Genomic DNA, 16,184 nt, shown 5'->3' on the forward strand with positions numbered 1-16,184 from the left:
CGCCGCGGGCGGGGGCGCGCCCCCGGGGGCCCGGGCCTGAGCGGGGGCCGGCGCGGGGGCCGGGGCTGCCGCCGCCTCGCCCGCCCCTCCATCGCCATCTTGGGCGAGCAGCCGGGGCGGGGGCGCCCAGCGAGTGCGGCCGCCGGGCCCGCCGGGGACCCGGGCCCCGCGCACCGTGACCCCGCGCGGCGCGGGGCTCTGCTCCGCCGGGGTCTGCGCCCCGGTGCCTCGCCCTCTCCGGGTCGCCTTGGGCCTCAGCTGGGCCGCTGGTTTATGGGTCGGTTTGTCCCTTGGACTCCCTGTCTCTAGGTCTCTTTCTGCCTCGGTCTGTCCTTTTCATCTCCCCGTCGCTGCTTCAGGGTCTCCTCCATCTCGGTTCCAGGCTCAGGGGCGGCAGAGTCAAGGTCTCTGCCCCGCGGGCCCATCTTGCCATTCGAGCCCAGTCCGTTATAGCCCAAATCCTGGCCTGAGTCCTCGTTACTGCACAGGCTGCTCCAGGAGACGCACTGAGGACAGGACAGTATCCTCCTCACCCTCATTTCCATTGCCTTTCCGGGCTGGAAACTTCTTTTGGGTTCCTCCTCTTCCTCTTGGAATAATCAAACCGGCACGAGGGTGCTCTGCCCCAAGCACTACCACACTTAGACCTCTCTACAACCCTGGGAGGGACAAGGAAGGTTTGATTGCTCCCATTTACACACGGGGAAACGGAGGATGGAGGAGGTGAAGTGACTTGCCCAAGGACATGAGGCTAGGGAGCAGTAAATCTAGGATCAGAACCCTACATCTGGAAACCCAGGTTTTCGGACTCAGAAGGTAATTTCCCACTCATTCTTCAATGTGATGCCTTCCCTGCTCTGGCCAGACTGGTTGCCTCAATATCCCACACATTATTCTTGTTCTAAAACCGGGTCAATCATCAGGCTAGGATAGGGAGAGCAGCTCAGATTAAATGACCTGTTTAAGGTCCTTTCCAAGACCAAAATGCCATGATTTGTCATTCCTTAAGTCTCCAGTGTTCCCATGACTTAAAGCCATTTTGGCTCTGTACCTGGTAGGTGCCTTACTCATTTATTGCTAGTTACCCTTAATAATGACCCATACTTTGCAGATCTAACAGAATCTGGCATATATTCATTTATTATCAGGCCCATTGATTTAGGTGAGTATGCCCACGTGCTTCTCTTAGTGATCTCAGCTTGTCAGCTTGTCAACAAGGCTCGAAGTGACAACAACTTAAAAAAAAAAATTCTTAGCTTATTCTCTCATGAAAAATTGGCACCATCACCGTTATAGATAGTTACTGCAGCATCTTTACTCCTTCTGTTGTCCAATCTCCAGCTCACTTTTTGCCAGCACCAACATTGGCTTTTCCAGTCCCCCGACTTTCTGCATACTGTTCTTGCATTCCTTTTGCATGTTCTTGAGGTCTTTCTCTTCGCATACAGGCCATGTCTTGCAAACCATGGTTTGGGTTCGTGTTCCTTTGCATAATCAGGGAATCATAAATCACACCAAAGCTAGTTCTCTTGCCCCCACCAAAATGGGCTCTGAGTCCAAATACAGAGATGATGTCTGGTGTGGTCTTATATGGTTTGGCTAGTTTTCCCTGAATTTCTACCATTCCAGAGTGAAGAACATCAATGACCATTTGTTTCTGCTAAAGTAGTCTGTTGGTCATGAACTTCCTAGTCCAGATTAATTATTGTTGCTCATGATGGTGGTGGAGCTTCAGGCAGCCAGGGAGGAAAAGAGCTTAAATTGACATCTTTATGCTAAAGATGCCCAAACATATACCTTCAGCCTGGACCCCTGAAATCCCAGACTTCTATATCTCAACACCTGCTCAGTATTTTGATTGGCTGTCTACTAGGCATCTAGATTTAACATGTCCAAAACAGAGCCCTGATCTTCCGTGCTAAATTTGCACCTCCCAGAGTCTCCCTGTCTCAGGTCCCAGCAGCTCCATCCTTCCTGCTACCGTCTGATCCAAGTACCATCACCTCTCACCTCTCTCTGACCTTGTGCCCTTCAGTCTTTTCACAATACAGCATGAGTTGTCCTGTTAAAATGTGCAAAAGATTATGTCACGTGTCTGCACAAACCCCACCAGTACCTTCCATCTCAGAGCAAAAGCCAATGTCTTTCTTAAAAAAAAAAAAAAAAAAAAAAGCTTTACTTATTTATTTTAGAGAGAGAGCATGTGTATGAGAGAGAGCATGAGAAGGGGGAGGGATGGAGGGAGAGAATCTCCAGCAGACCCTCTGCTGAGTGACACGAGGGGCTTGATCCCAGGACCCTGAGATCATGACTCAAACTGAAATCAAGAGTCAGATGCTCAGGCGACTTGAGCCACCCAGGTTCCACAAAAGCCAAAGTTTTTTTATGATGAGAAGCCCTGGTGGCCAGTTGCCTCCCTCCATCCTCTAGAGCTCTGCCTACCTAGTTCAGTCTGGAACTCTGTCTCCCCACTCTTCCCATTCTCGCAACATCCCCCTTCTCCTTACCCCCCTTCTTTTTAACATATTCTACGTTTGACTTATTTTATTCTTAGGCTGTCCACTCAACAGAATGAGAGCTTCCTGAGGACAGGGGGTTTTGTCTGCTGGCTTCCCTGCTGAACTGCAAGCAGCGAGACCAGGACCTGGAGCTCTGTAGATGCCAGCGGGCCAACAGAAAAGATACAAGTCCCTGCCCACAGGGATAGTAGTGTCCTAAGTGACATGGGTGGTAAGGAGAATGGGAACAAGAGGAGGAACTGTGTGGTCTATGTGTGGAGGGGGAGGGGGTGGTAGGTGAGGAAGAAGTCTTCCCAGAACTATTGATTGTTGGGGATGTTTGACTTGGGTCTTGACAATTTCAAGAGGGTAGAGCTGATGGTGAGGGAAGAAACACACTCTGCAGAGGCCAGTGGTGTGAGAGTCCAGGAAATGGCAGATCGGATAGTTAACCTCACAGATATCCATGGACCAGCCCTTACAGGGCAGAGCCTGCTCTGGGCACCAGGAGCATAGTGGTGAAAAAGATGGTTCTTGCTAGGCTGAGCACCATGAGGGAGACAGACAAGGAGGCAGGCAACTCCTATTATGTGTGATATAGGCTGTGATGGGGTCCAGGGAGGAGGGGCATTGAGGCTGGATCTTGGGGGAAGAAGGGAAAGTTTCTAGAGGAGACAAATACTTGAATCAGTGTAAGTGGAATGTGGCAGGTATGAACTGGGCAGGAGGGCAGGGTGGGAGATAAAGCCAAACAAGAACGCTAGGCTTAGATGAGGCAGGCCATGTACTGTTGCCTGGGGAGCAACTAATCAATTCAACTGTCCGCTGAATGAATGAGTCAACCAACAACATATCACCATATAAAGAGTGTCACTAAATCCGTAAGCCACACACAAAAAAACAATTAATTTCTCTGTATTCATATTTGAACATACAGACTGTGGTGGGGACACCACACCTGTGTAACAGGCTCAAGCCACAGCCAAATCGCTGTAAGGAATAAGAGTCATGGTGCTTGTCTTTCCTCTTGCTTGTGACCTTGCTCTGTGACCTTGCCCAGCTTCCTTCCTCTCTCTGGGCCTCAGCTTCATTATTGAGAAAAGTAAGAGGGCCGATGCACGTTTCAGAGAAGGTCCTCCAAAGAGTTCACGCCACTAAAAGTGGATATGGTATTCATCTTAATATCTTTTTTTTTTAACTCCATCAATAAAATACTCCATTATATCCCTCCTTTCAAATGGTGCCGTGGAATGCCTCCAAGGGGGTATGGGGTATTCATGAGTAGATAACCACAGATGGCTAATGAGCATGTTCAGGTGAACATCATTAACCACTGTCATGCTTTTTACCACTAAACAGGTTAAATTGTTGTTAATCTTATTTATGCATTATTTAATTTACAGCCATATTGGACCATCAGGAAGTATGAGGAGCACTGATAGCTATACTACAAAAACCTGATGCTGAGGAGAGAACGATAATTTTGCAAATTTGCCTCAGATTGAACCTCATCAGAAAAGAATGATATCGTTTTCTAATCAGAAGTCATTGGTCACGAATATGCAAAGCCAATGTTTAAAACTAAAATCTAATGATAGTTCAATGTCATTTGGCTTTTCGCTTATCAGAAAGGCAGACTGACTGTATCTACAATGTTATTCATAGAGAAATACTTCCCAACAGATCCTAAAATCTCTTATATTTCAGAAATAAATAAAGCTCAAAAATGTTAAAGTTTTTTTGAATGTTAGCACAATATGCAATCATATCATGTAAGCAAGTTTTGTCTTCTTTTGATCCTATACCATATGGTTAGATTTTAGTGTACATTCGATCCCCAAATTTGAGATACAATCTTGTTCATTGACAAGTCATGCTTTTTTTTTTTTTTTAATTTAAAATCAGCATGTACCACTTCTTAAATGGGGAAGAGGGTTTTAAAAATCATCAATTGGGGTGCCTGAGTAGCTCAGTGGGTTAAGTCTCTGCCTTCAGCTCAGGTCATGATCCCAGGGTCCTGGGATCGAGCCCCACATCAGGCTCTGCTCAGCAGTGAGCCTGCTTCCTCCTCTCTCTCTCTGCCTGCCTCTCTGCCTACTTGTGATCTCCCAGGTGCCACCCAGGTGCCCCTAAAGATTTATTTTTTTTTTAAATATTTAATTTATTTATTTGAGAGAGAGACAGTGAGAGAGAGCATGAGCGAGGAGAAGGTCAGAGAGAGAAGCAGACTCCCCATGGAGCTGGGAGCCCGATGCGGGACTCGATCCCAGGAATCCAGGATCATGACCTGAGCCGAAGGCAGTCGTCCAACCAACTGAGCCACCCAGGCGTCCCCCCTAAAGATTTATTTTTTAAAAAAGATTTTATTTGAGAGAGAGACAGAGACAGGGATAGCAAGAGAGAGCAAGAGCAGGGAGGGAGAAGGAAGCAGGCTTCTGACCCAGCAGGGAGCCTGGCGCCATCCCTGGAGCCTGGGATCATGATCTGAGCTGAAGGCAGATGCTTAATCAATGAGCCAACCAGGCGCCCCAAAGATATATTTATTTTATTTTATTTTTTAAATTTATTTATTTGACAGACAGAGAACACAAGTAGGCACAGAGAGAGGAGGAAGCAGGCTCTCCATGGAGCAGAGAGCCCGATGTGGGGCTTGATCCCAGAACCCTGGGATCATGACCCGAGACAAAGGCAGAGGCTTTAACCCGCTGAGCCACCCAGGCGCCCCTCAAATTCACAATCTTGAGTTCAAGAATCACATGCTCTACCAACTATGCCAGCTGGTTGCCCCTAAATTGATGATTTTTATTTATTTATTTATTTATTTTAAAGATTTTATTTATTTATTTGACAGACAGAGATCACAAGTAGGCAGAGAGGCAGGCAGAGAGAGAGAGGAGGAAGCAGGCTCCCTGCTGGGCAGAGAGCCTGATGTGGGACTCGATCCCAGGACCCTGGGATCATGACCTGAGCCAAAGGCAGAGGCTTTAACCCACTGAGCCACCCAGGTGCCCCTAAAATAACTCCTTTGAGACCATTCTAAAAAAGAAATAACATGTTGGGGGCCCGTCAATGAAGAAGTCGAGAGACCTGGAAAAGTCTCCATCGAGGACCGCAGTTTCCCTTGGTTTGACCAGGTGGATGGGATGCTATCAAAGAAAAAGGACTTGGGGAAGAGGGGAGGATTGGAGCGGGGCACTCAATTTAACATGCTGAGGGGGAGGGACCTGCATGGCATCCAGGCAAACTTGTAAAATCTCTAGAAATGTCATTTTCACCTGAGCAGAGAGATCAGAACTGGAGAAACTATTTTGTGAGCTGAAGCCTCTACCAGACCACCTAGCACACTTGACTGTAACTGTTCTTTATGGAATTGTCTAGCTCTACTTCTAGACAGTAAGCTCCTTGTGGCAGGGACCACATGTGTCCTGCTCACTCTTGTTTTCCTGGCATCTAGCACAGTGCACAGCATATAGTAAGATCCCAATTAATGGAGGCCACTGGGTGGCTCAGTCCTTAAGCATCTGCCTTTGGCTCAGGTCATGATCCCGGGGTCCTGGGATGGAGCCCTGCCTGAGGCTCCCTGCTCCACGGGAAGCCTGCCTCTCCCACTCCACTTGCTTATGTTCCCTCTCTCCCTGCGTCTCTGTCAAATAAATAATTACGACCTTAAAAACAAAAAACAAAAAACAAAAAAACCCACACACACAAAAAACAAACAACAACAACAACTAAGATCCCAATTAATGTTTTTTTTTTAAGATTTTATTTATTTATTTGACAGAGAGAGATTACAAGTAGGCAGAGAGGCAGGCAGAGAGAGAAGAGGAAGCAGGCTCCCTGCTGAGCAGAGAGCCCGATGCGGGACTCGATCCCAGGACCTTGAGATCATGACCTGAGCTGAAGGCAGCGGCTTAACCCACTGAGCCACCCAGGCGCCCCCCCAATTAATGTTTTTAAAAGTGAATGTGAGGGCGCCTGGATGGCTCAGTTGGTTGAGCAACTGCCTTCGGTTCAGGTCACGGTCCTGGAGTCCCGGGATCGAGTCCCGCATCGGGCTCCCAGCTCCACAGGGAGTCTGCTTCTCCCTCTGACCTTCTCCCCTCTCATGCTCTTTCTCACTGTCTCTCTCTCAAATAAATAAATAAAAATCTTAAAAAAAAAATAAATAAATAAAAGTGAATGTGAAAAGAAGTTGCTCATTTATCATATGCCATGCCAAACTGATGAAAGCTTTGAATCACTAAGGGAGTCCTCAAGAGAGCATATTACTGTGGAGTTTCCAACAATGTTGGGAAACACTTGCCTGAGCAGCTCTGAGATCCCAGTAGGCTTTGGGACTCGAAATCCAGACCTGAAGGACCACATGCTCTGCAGGACCTACAGTGGGGTTCTGTGGCATTCAGACCATTCTAGTGTAGATAACAAAATCCACCACTGTAGTGATTTTAAAACATGGGTACGAGATCTCTAGCCCTTCTCCCATCAAGAAATAGAATCTACTTGCCCTCCCTTTGGATACAAGCTGGACTTAAGGACTCAGGTCTAAGGGAGAGGATGTGGTGGTGGTGACATTGCTTGGCTGCTTGGCTTCTGAGACAGGTCACAAAAGAAGATGCGGCTCCCACCTGGCTTTCTCTGGGGGACATGGACCTGTGAGAAGTCTGGCCACCTTGAAGCTGCCATGCTGCGGAGACCATGAGGGGAGATCACATGGACAAAATAGAGATGCGACAGGAGCCCCAGCTGTTCCAGCCCAGGAGCCAAATGTGGGAGGAGACTTTCTCCCCGTCCAACCCCAGGCCCTGACTACAACCATATAGGAGACCCCGAGACCAGTTAATCCCCAGTACTGGGACACCCAGTGAAAATAACAGATGGCTGCTACTGCTTTATGCCACTGAGTTTGGGGTGCTTTGTTACATAATTCTAGATAATCAGACAGCTGCTGGGGTCTGTCCTGGGCTGGATTTACTGTTAGAACCACAACTGCCTCCCTCCCCGATTCATCCCCTTTTAAGGAAGATACACAAGGTAGTTATGTTTACAGTATCTTCCCTTCGCATTCAAAAGTATCTCCTGAGTTGTGCCTCTGCTCAAGCCCTCTGAGCCCATGGGAGGCATCTCCTCTCCACCTGAGATTCCTTTCCACCCCTCACCACTAGATCGCTAACCAATTTATGGACTTATGGGATGTTTTTCCTTTCTTCTTTGTGCTTTTCTGTGTTGTTGTTGTTTTTTTTTAAAGATTTTATTTATTTATCGGGGGGGGGGGGGAGAGCGAGCACAGGCAGAGGCAGAGGGAGAAGCAGGCTCCCTGCTGAGCAAGGAGCCCGATGCGGGACTCGATCCCAGGACCTTGAGATCATGACCTGAGCCAAAGGCAGCTGCTTAACCAACTGAGCTACCCAGGCGTCCCTGCTTTTCTGTGTTTTTAACAATATGTCAACATGGGAAATGTGTTATTTCTGGAATTGGAAATATTCAATGTAACTTAGTGGCAAAAAGAATAATCTCCAGTTTGAGATGTTGAAAACGTGCTGGAGATAAATAGTGGTGACGGTTGCATAACAGTGTGAAAGTACCGAGTGCCACTGTACCCTGAAAACTGGCTTGCTGGTAAATTTTATGTTAGGTATATTTTACCATAATGGAAAAATTGTATACAGGCCCTTAACACTCAACTCAAAGTGAGTTCAAAGTGACCACCAGGTTCTCACCCACGGTCTCGTATCTTTCAATAGATCCTGGATTATTTCTGCCTTTTATGGGGATTTCTTCATTTACATAATTAGTTTGTCTCCGTTTTGTGTCTCAGATGACACTGGAATCTCCCTGAGGGCAGAAACTGGCATTATACAGGTGATCATGCCTACGGTATGTTTATAAAACAATTGCCTGAAAATCGGAACATATTTCCCTAAAGAACTGACATGACAGATGATGGCTCTGTTCTTAGACTAGCCAATCAAAACCTCTTTAACTCATTAAATATCTGAAATGCTGTATGTGGGCAACGAAAATGTGTTGCAGAAAACAATGGAAATACTGGCAATTAAACAAAACAGAAAAATCAATGGAAAGGGTGACAAGTTTGGGATTGAGTAACAAATATATATATTTTAAAAGAGATAATTATTAACTAGATAAAACTAAGTTCTGCATGAATGAAAATGACTATGTCTAAATACATTTGCATAGTTTTAATGATGTGTAAGCACTGAATATTAGTTTAAGTAAAATTACCGTGGAACTATATTGAAAAGAAGAGGGGGATGGGAAATGTGCATGTTTGGTGAAAATGGGAAGGAAACTAGTTAAATTCTAAGCTTGCATAGTGGAAATGCCACTAAATAATGCATGAAAACTGGAAAAAGTCAGTAACATTACACACATTTTATTTAGAGGATTGTTTTAGAACTTGACTCTATAAAGCTATGTGTCTGTGAAATTGGGGTAAAAGTAACCCTAAAAAAAGAGAAAAAGGTGACACAATTCTCTGTAGGGTTCAGTCAGATGCCCTCCTGCCCTGAATCATCCCTCCTTCTCTGTGCTGCAGGCAAGCACTGATCCACTGCCCCACTCCCATCACCGCCTTGCTGCACCCAACAGCTAGCTCCTGTCCTGTATGCTCCCACACACCCACCTCTGCTCAAGGCCAGCCTGCCCCAGCAAGCTTTAGATTCAGATGGTGGCTTTCTGGTACCCCTTTGCAAAAACCTTGCACATCTGGCAAAATGGGGCTGAGACCCGCTCTCTCCCAGGGCTCTGGGTCCTCTGCAGATGCTGAACACACCGACCTTGGCGGGATGGCCACCCCATGCCCTTTTCTTTTAAGTAGGCTCTACACCCAACGTGGGGCTCAGACGCACAACACCAAGATCAAGAGTCGGATGCTGGGGCGCCTGGGTGGCTCAGTGGGTTAAGCCTCTACCTTCTGCTCAGGTCATGATCCCAGGGTCCTGGGATCGAGCCCCACATCGGGATCTATGTTCAGTAGGGAGCCTGCTTCCCTCTCTCTCTCTGCCTGCCTCTCTGCCTACCTGTGATCTCTCTCTGTCAAATAAATAAATAAAAATCTTAAAAAAATAAAGTCGGATGCTCTACCAACTGAGCCAGCCCCGTGCCCCATCGAGTCCTCTTCGGAAGCTGCACCCCCTCCTGCTGGTGACTGTGTCCACCCACAGCCTCTGGGAGCCAGTATCCTCCCTGCCCAGGCCTGTCCTGCCCAACAACCTTTTTCCTCTACACTGTTTCCCATCAGAGCATGTCTACCCCATGACCCGCTCTCTCCTGTAGTCTCTCAGGCAAACGAAGCCTGTGGAGGTGAAGCAAGCAGAAGAGTGAGGGGCAGAGGCACAGCCCCCTTAGCATTCATTATTCAAGGCCCATCACACTCCAGCCCCAACCATCTGCCTGTTCCTTTCATTCCCCCCGCCACACACACACTCAGATCCCCATTTCCCAGTCAGCCAGCTACCTCCCCCACCTGCAGCTTTACCCCTTCATGCCCATGTGTAAGGTGTTCTCTTTGCCTGGGAAGACTTCCTCCCACCTAGGGAAACTCATTCTTCAAAACTTAATCCAAATGCTACCTCCTTTGTGCAGCCTTCCCTGACCATCTTTTTTTCCCATTGCCCAGAAAAAAAATAACAGCTCCTCTTTGTTGAGTGCTATGTGACAGATACTAGGAGCTTGGCATGCATTTTCTCCTATCAGAGCCTGTAGCAACTCCATCTGGTAGGATCATGATTTGTTCTAGGTTATAAAAGAGGAAGCTGAAGCACAGAGAGGTTAAGTAACTTGCTCAAGGTCACACAGCAGGAATTGATTCAGTGGGAGTCAGGACAGGTCAAAGCCCACACTCCTGACTGCTCTCCTGCTCTGCCTCCTGGGAGCTCACAAAGCACTCGTCATCTTTCATTTACATGGCCATCCCCACATCTGGATTGAGAATCTTTGCAAAATAGAGAATGTGTCTGGCTCCTCTGAACATCTTCAGATCCCTGGATCCCTCACCATGAGCCAGGCCATGGCAACTGTTCAATTCACATTGCTTGCTAATGGATGAGGGAAGCTGACTTAGCATTCCTCTTCTTCACTTGACCTTGGGGAAGATGTACAACCTCTCTGAGCTCTAATTTCTTTCTCTGGGGAGTGGGGTAGGAAAGCCATGGTTGGGGGGGGGGTGGAATAATACTAATACCTAACTGATGTCTCCTAGCTTATCATGGAAATCAAATTGAACAAGACACTGTCATGAGGAAATACTCTAAGTGGTGGGTGCTCACCGTTAACAAATGGTAGCAGTTGGTACTGAGGGCAATGTGTTACCTGGTCACAGGTAAAACATGGTATTCCTACCTGGGCCTTACCAACAATGATGCCTTCATCCTAATAATGTACAACCTGGAAGATCAGCTGTTGGCTCAGGCAGGTGGGAAGTATCTGAGGCCAAGGCCAAGTCCAGTCACCCCCATTGCAGGCTTCTGTACCCACCCTCCTTGCTCACATCCTAGAACTTGCTGTTCTCCCAAGATCCTTGGGACTGAGTCATGTTCCTCTCCCCACCCAGCATCTCCCTTCTCCCTAGGGATCAGGCCTGACAAGTCAGGTCCTGGAGAGTGGACTGCTTCCACTGGCAGCCTTGCACTCTTTGGAGTGGGAAGGCGGGGGGGGGGGTGTCAAACCAGTGGCAGGAATGCCACTATCAGCTTCATCAACCACTTCTGCGCCCCCATTCCATGAGAGGCCTGTGCTCAGCACTTTGGTCTCACCTCAAGTCCGTGAAGGAGGTATTAGAACCCCACTTTGTCCAAGATTAGAGAAGCAAAGGGCTTACTCAAGATCACGACTGTTGGACTTGAGCCCAAGTCTATCAGGTTCCAAATTCTCTAGTCTTTCCCATGCTCCCCCTTCTTTCTCTGGGCAAGTTCAAGGAGATTTCTATCCAAGATCCACCCAGGACATGCTTTCTCAGCATGATCTCAGTCCCTGAAGGAACTCAGATTTCAGGCAAATGCCATATTTCCTTCTAAAATACATTCCTATTCACATTTTTATATTTCTGATATCAGGATCTTAAAAGGGTAGCATCTTACATGTTGAGAAATTAAGGAGGAGCCCTAGAGACTGCATTCCAGCATCTGTCCAGCTCCCAACTAGTCTTGCGCCTTTTGGGAGAGTCACCTCCCCTGCTGGGACCTCAGGGAGTTTAGTCAGCCTGACTTTGGGTACCAGCTCTGCCACTTCACAGCTGAATGGCTTTGCAGTCTTCTCTGGGACTCAGTTTCCCCATCTGTAAAATGATGGTGGTGGGGGGGGGTTACTGGTTTTTGATCTCTTCTTTTAAACTGCAGAACATGTTTGTTTCCCCAGTCTCGTATATGTCAGAAACTAAGCTGCTGTTGATGAAACAGTGGTTGGAGGGCCTGGAGCCCTGAGGTTTCCTCTACTCCCTCCACTTCTGCTGGAGCCTTTCTGGCAGTCTCAGCCTCCTCACTCTGGCAAATTCCTCCGCTGAGCCTTGGTTTGGGAGAACACTGCTCTGGGAGGTGAAGACAGGGCTGGCAGATCTGAGCTCCAGCGTGGACTTGAAGCAGCTGGGATGGCTACAGAATAATCACTCCCTGGCTCTGGGCCTCAGCTTCTCATCTGTGAAGTCAAGCAGTAGGTGAGAGGTTTTCTAAGAATCTGTCCTGGTGTGAACATTCCGTGAACACCATCTTCCATTGCTCTACCTTTACTTTGGCTGCATAGTAGGATCACCTTGGGAGCGCCTAAAAAAAAAGAGAGAAGATAGCAGACCTGCCTCCCCATGGTGATTTAATTGATCTTAGGAGGGACCCAGATATCAGCATTTTTAAAAGCTCTCCAGGCAATTGTGATAGCCACCAGGGCTAAGAAGCAACACTTCTCCGGGCCTAACAGCTCAGTGGGGGACAAAAAATAAAAATTCCAATGACATTTCAAAGAAACAGTCCTAAAAGCTTAACTTAGGGAGAATTTGGGTTTTTGTGGGTTTGTTTTGTTTTGTTTTAGGCAGTCCTATTAGTGAATGGGTAGATGGGTGCCTGGGAACCTAAATAGCAAGGTCAAGATATTTGAAATTTGAAAATTGTTTGAGGGGCATCTGGGTGGCTTAATTGGTTAAGCATCTGACTCTTGGTTTGGGCTCAGGTCTCAGCATTGTGAGATCAAGCCCGAGCTCACCCTGGATCTCCGCACTCAGCAGGGGTCAGCTTGGGGTTCTCTCTCTCCCTCTGTCCCTCCCCCTGCTCACACTCTCAGATAAATAAATAAATCTTGGGTGCCTGGGTGGCTCAGTGGGTTGAGCCTCTGCCTTTGGCTCGGGTCATGATCTTGGAGTCCTGGGATCGAGCCCCGTGTTGGGCTCCTTGCTCGACGGGGAGTCTGCTCCCCGCCCCCCGCGCCTGCTTCTCTGCCTGCTTATGATCTCTCTCTCTGTGTCAAATAAATAAAATCTTAAAAAAAAAATAAATCTTAAAAAAAAAAAGAGAGAAAATTGCTACTCAAGTATGTAAGAAGCCATTCCTGCGGGATTGTGTGGTGGGAAGAACTTGCCAAGTTTAAATACAGTGCCTACTCTCAGAATGTGTACTCTAACTGGAGAAGCAAACAGTATGGTGTAAAATTAAGTGTTCAGTCTGAGATAACCTTTACTGAGCACTTATGTTGCACACCAGGCAAGAAGTGCTTTATAGTACAGTGAGCAAATTTAATCCTTACCGCCAATCTGCTGAGGAGGGTTCTGGTACTATTCCTGTTTCATACTTACGATATGGAGGGTCAAAATGTTATGTGAACATGCCCAAGCCCATAAAGCTAGCAAGTAGCAAAAGCAAAAGTTGAAGCCAGGCTCCAGAGCCAATGCTGCTATCATCTTGCCATCCCACTTATCTTGGGGAGAAAATTCCCCAAATCTCTGTAGGATGCCTAGAGGAACCTGGGTCCGACTTCAAAGTATGTGTTCTCTTAATTAAAAGAGGAATCCCTCAGGATGCTTGTGGTGACTGAAGAGCCTATGTGAGGGAAAGCGAGGAAAGGTTATGTGACCCAGGGCCTTCAATTTGATTAGGGACTAGAGCAGGAACATGAGAATATAATGTTCATTTAAGGAAGTGGCAGTGTCCTGCTGGGTGTGTTAGTGAGGCAGGAAGTGAGTTGGTCCTGAGCACCTATCAAGGGAAAGGGCTGTGTCCTCTTCTTCTGTTTTCTCATGGCTTACCAAAGGCATGGCGCCTGATTGTTACTGAATATTTGCTGAATGAAAGTTGAGAGCCAGCTTCTTTGAAGTCACAAGGAATTTTTTTTTTTTAAAGCATGCTCCTTGCCCAGCATGGAGCCCAGGGCAGGGCTTGAACTCACAACCCTGAGATCAAGACCTGAGCTGAGATCAAGAGTTTGACGCTTAACCAACTGAGCCACCCAGGCATGCCCCAAAGTCAACTGGAATTCTTTTTTTTTTTTTTCTTTTCTAAAAGATGTATTTATTTTAGAGGTGGAGAGAGGAGCAGAGGAAAGGGATAGAAAGAATCTCAAGCAGAATCTGCGATGAGTGCGGAGCCTGATGTGGGCTGGATTTCACCACCCTGAGACCACCACCAGAGCCAAAACCAAGAATCAGATGCTTAACTGACTGCACCACTCAGATGCCCGTCACTTCGAATTCTTCACACCAAACCCAGGCTAGTTAGAGAGCAGCTAGTCACCCACCATGACCTTACAGGTCCTAGACTGAGGCAGAAGAGCAGCAAGAGGAACGAGGAGGAATGGACAGTTGAGAGATAATGCAAAGCAATTAGCTGGCAAGGCATCACATCCTAAGGCACTCAACCAAACTCCACTATGACCACCTATATGCCCAGAGACCAGCTAACATGGAGAGTTCATTCTACAGAAGAGCAGTGTGGTTTCTAGAACCTACCTAGCCAGAGGACCTTCCTGCAAAGAGTTGTTCCCTGTAACTAGCATGTTAACCTATGCCACTTTTGCATGGTGCCAGTCAAGATAGCAGCGGACTGGGCTTGGGGGGTGGGGAAGAGTCCTGAAACTGAATACTAGAAGTTTGTTTCTCCAAACGTCTATTTCAGTAACTCAAGTTTGGGAGCCAATCTAGAGAGTAGCTTTCAGTAAGAAGCACACAGCAAACTCAACAACTCAGCTGAATCAGAGCTGAGCCCCAACTAATCCACTTTAGCGGGAGCTCAACCCCCTCTAGGGCGGCATGGCCAGGGCACCAGAACTGTGGACTGAACCAGGCTGATAAAACATTAAATCTTGGTAATTCCTGGAACCACTCCAAACCCCAAATAAAATTACAATCATGAGATTCTCATACTGCAGTTGTTTCACTGTTCCCCCTCAAGGCACCAAGGGATCAATCATTGTTTCCTCATGACCTCTGAGTGGGTGAGGTTAGGCGGGAGGGAAGTCTGAAGGCTTCACGGCCCTGACAGGACTGGTGCCCTGGAGCCCTAGACACTGGGATGTCTGCACTGCCAGCACAGTATCTGCAGCATGTTCATGGCCAGGTTGAAAGCTGTTTTTTTAAATTTAAAGATTTTATTTTTAAGGGATTTCTACATCCAACATGGGGCTTGAACTCACAATTCTGAGATCAATAGTCACACGCTCTACCGACTGAGCCAGCCAGATACTCCAGAAACATTTTTTTTTTTAAGATTTTATTTATTTATTTGACAGAGTTCACAAGCAGGCAGAGAGGCAGGCAGAGAGAGAGGAGGAAGCAGGCTTCCGTGGAGCAGAGAGTCCAATATGGGGCTCCATCCCAGGACCCTGGGATCATGACCTGAGCCGAAGGCAGAGGCTTTAACCCACTGAGCCACCCAGACTCCCAAACCTTTGATTTTTGATTAGCAATAGATCTAAGCTGAATTAAAGACACCAAGGAAGAGGCACCTAGCTGCTCAGTCAGAAGAGCATGTGACTCTTGATCTTGGGATCAGGAGTTTGAGCCCCACTTTGGGTGTGATTATTTAAAAAAAAAAATACACACACACACACACACACATATACGTATGTATGTGTGTATATATATATATATATATACACACACACACATATATATGTATGTATATATATATAAGTTTAGGGGAAAAAGAGAGAGGGACCAAGGTAGTCTTTAAGTTTCCCAACTGGAATGCCATACATGAGATTATGTGTATGCTTCAGAGCATCTCAGCATCATACAAATGCCTTCTTGTGTGTGTGTGTGTGTGTCTGTCATGAGGTGGAAACATGAGGAAGCACTGGTCTATAGCAATGCCCTGTTTAAAGATCTTTTTTTAAAAGATGTATTTTTTATTTGTGAGGAAGAGGGGGAAGGGGTAGGGGAAGAGGAAGAAAGAGAGAAGTAAACTCCCCACTGAGTGTGGAGCCCACAACCCTGAGAACATAACCTGAGCTAAAATCCAGCCAGACACTCAACCAACCAAGCCACCCAGGTGCCCCAAGATCATCTTTATTTCTAGTAATTTCTGTATACAAATTAATGTTTTAAGACCCTGGGACGCCTGGTTGGCTCATTCCATAGAGCACACGACTCTTGATCTTGGGGTTGCGAGTTCAAACCTTATGTTGCGGATAGAGTTTACTTAAATAAGGGGGCATTCAGGGCACCTCGGTGGCTCAGGTCATGACCGAGGA

At 47.1% G+C, this 16,184-nt stretch overlaps 1 protein-coding gene across 1 annotated transcript in view; it reads right to left on the bottom strand.

The window, feature by feature from the left end:
• Positions 1–1,467, bottom strand: part of IGDCC4 (immunoglobulin superfamily DCC subclass member 4) — a 44,352-nt gene extending 42,885 nt beyond the window's left edge. The window contains exons 1-2 of the mRNA XM_059372073.1: positions 1,347–1,467; positions 37–266 (exon numbers count right to left, since the gene is read on the bottom strand). Coding sequence (XP_059228056.1) covers positions 37–266; positions 1,347–1,467 — 351 coding nt within the window. The remainder of the gene's footprint in view (positions 1–36; positions 267–1,346) is intronic.
• Positions 1,468–16,184: the final 14,717 nt, after the last annotated feature.

Source organism: Mustela nigripes, chromosome 13 (genome assembly GCF_022355385.1).
Source record: "Mustela nigripes isolate SB6536 chromosome 13, MUSNIG.SB6536, whole genome shotgun sequence".
Classification (NCBI taxonomy): domain Eukaryota; kingdom Metazoa; phylum Chordata; class Mammalia; order Carnivora; family Mustelidae; genus Mustela; species Mustela nigripes.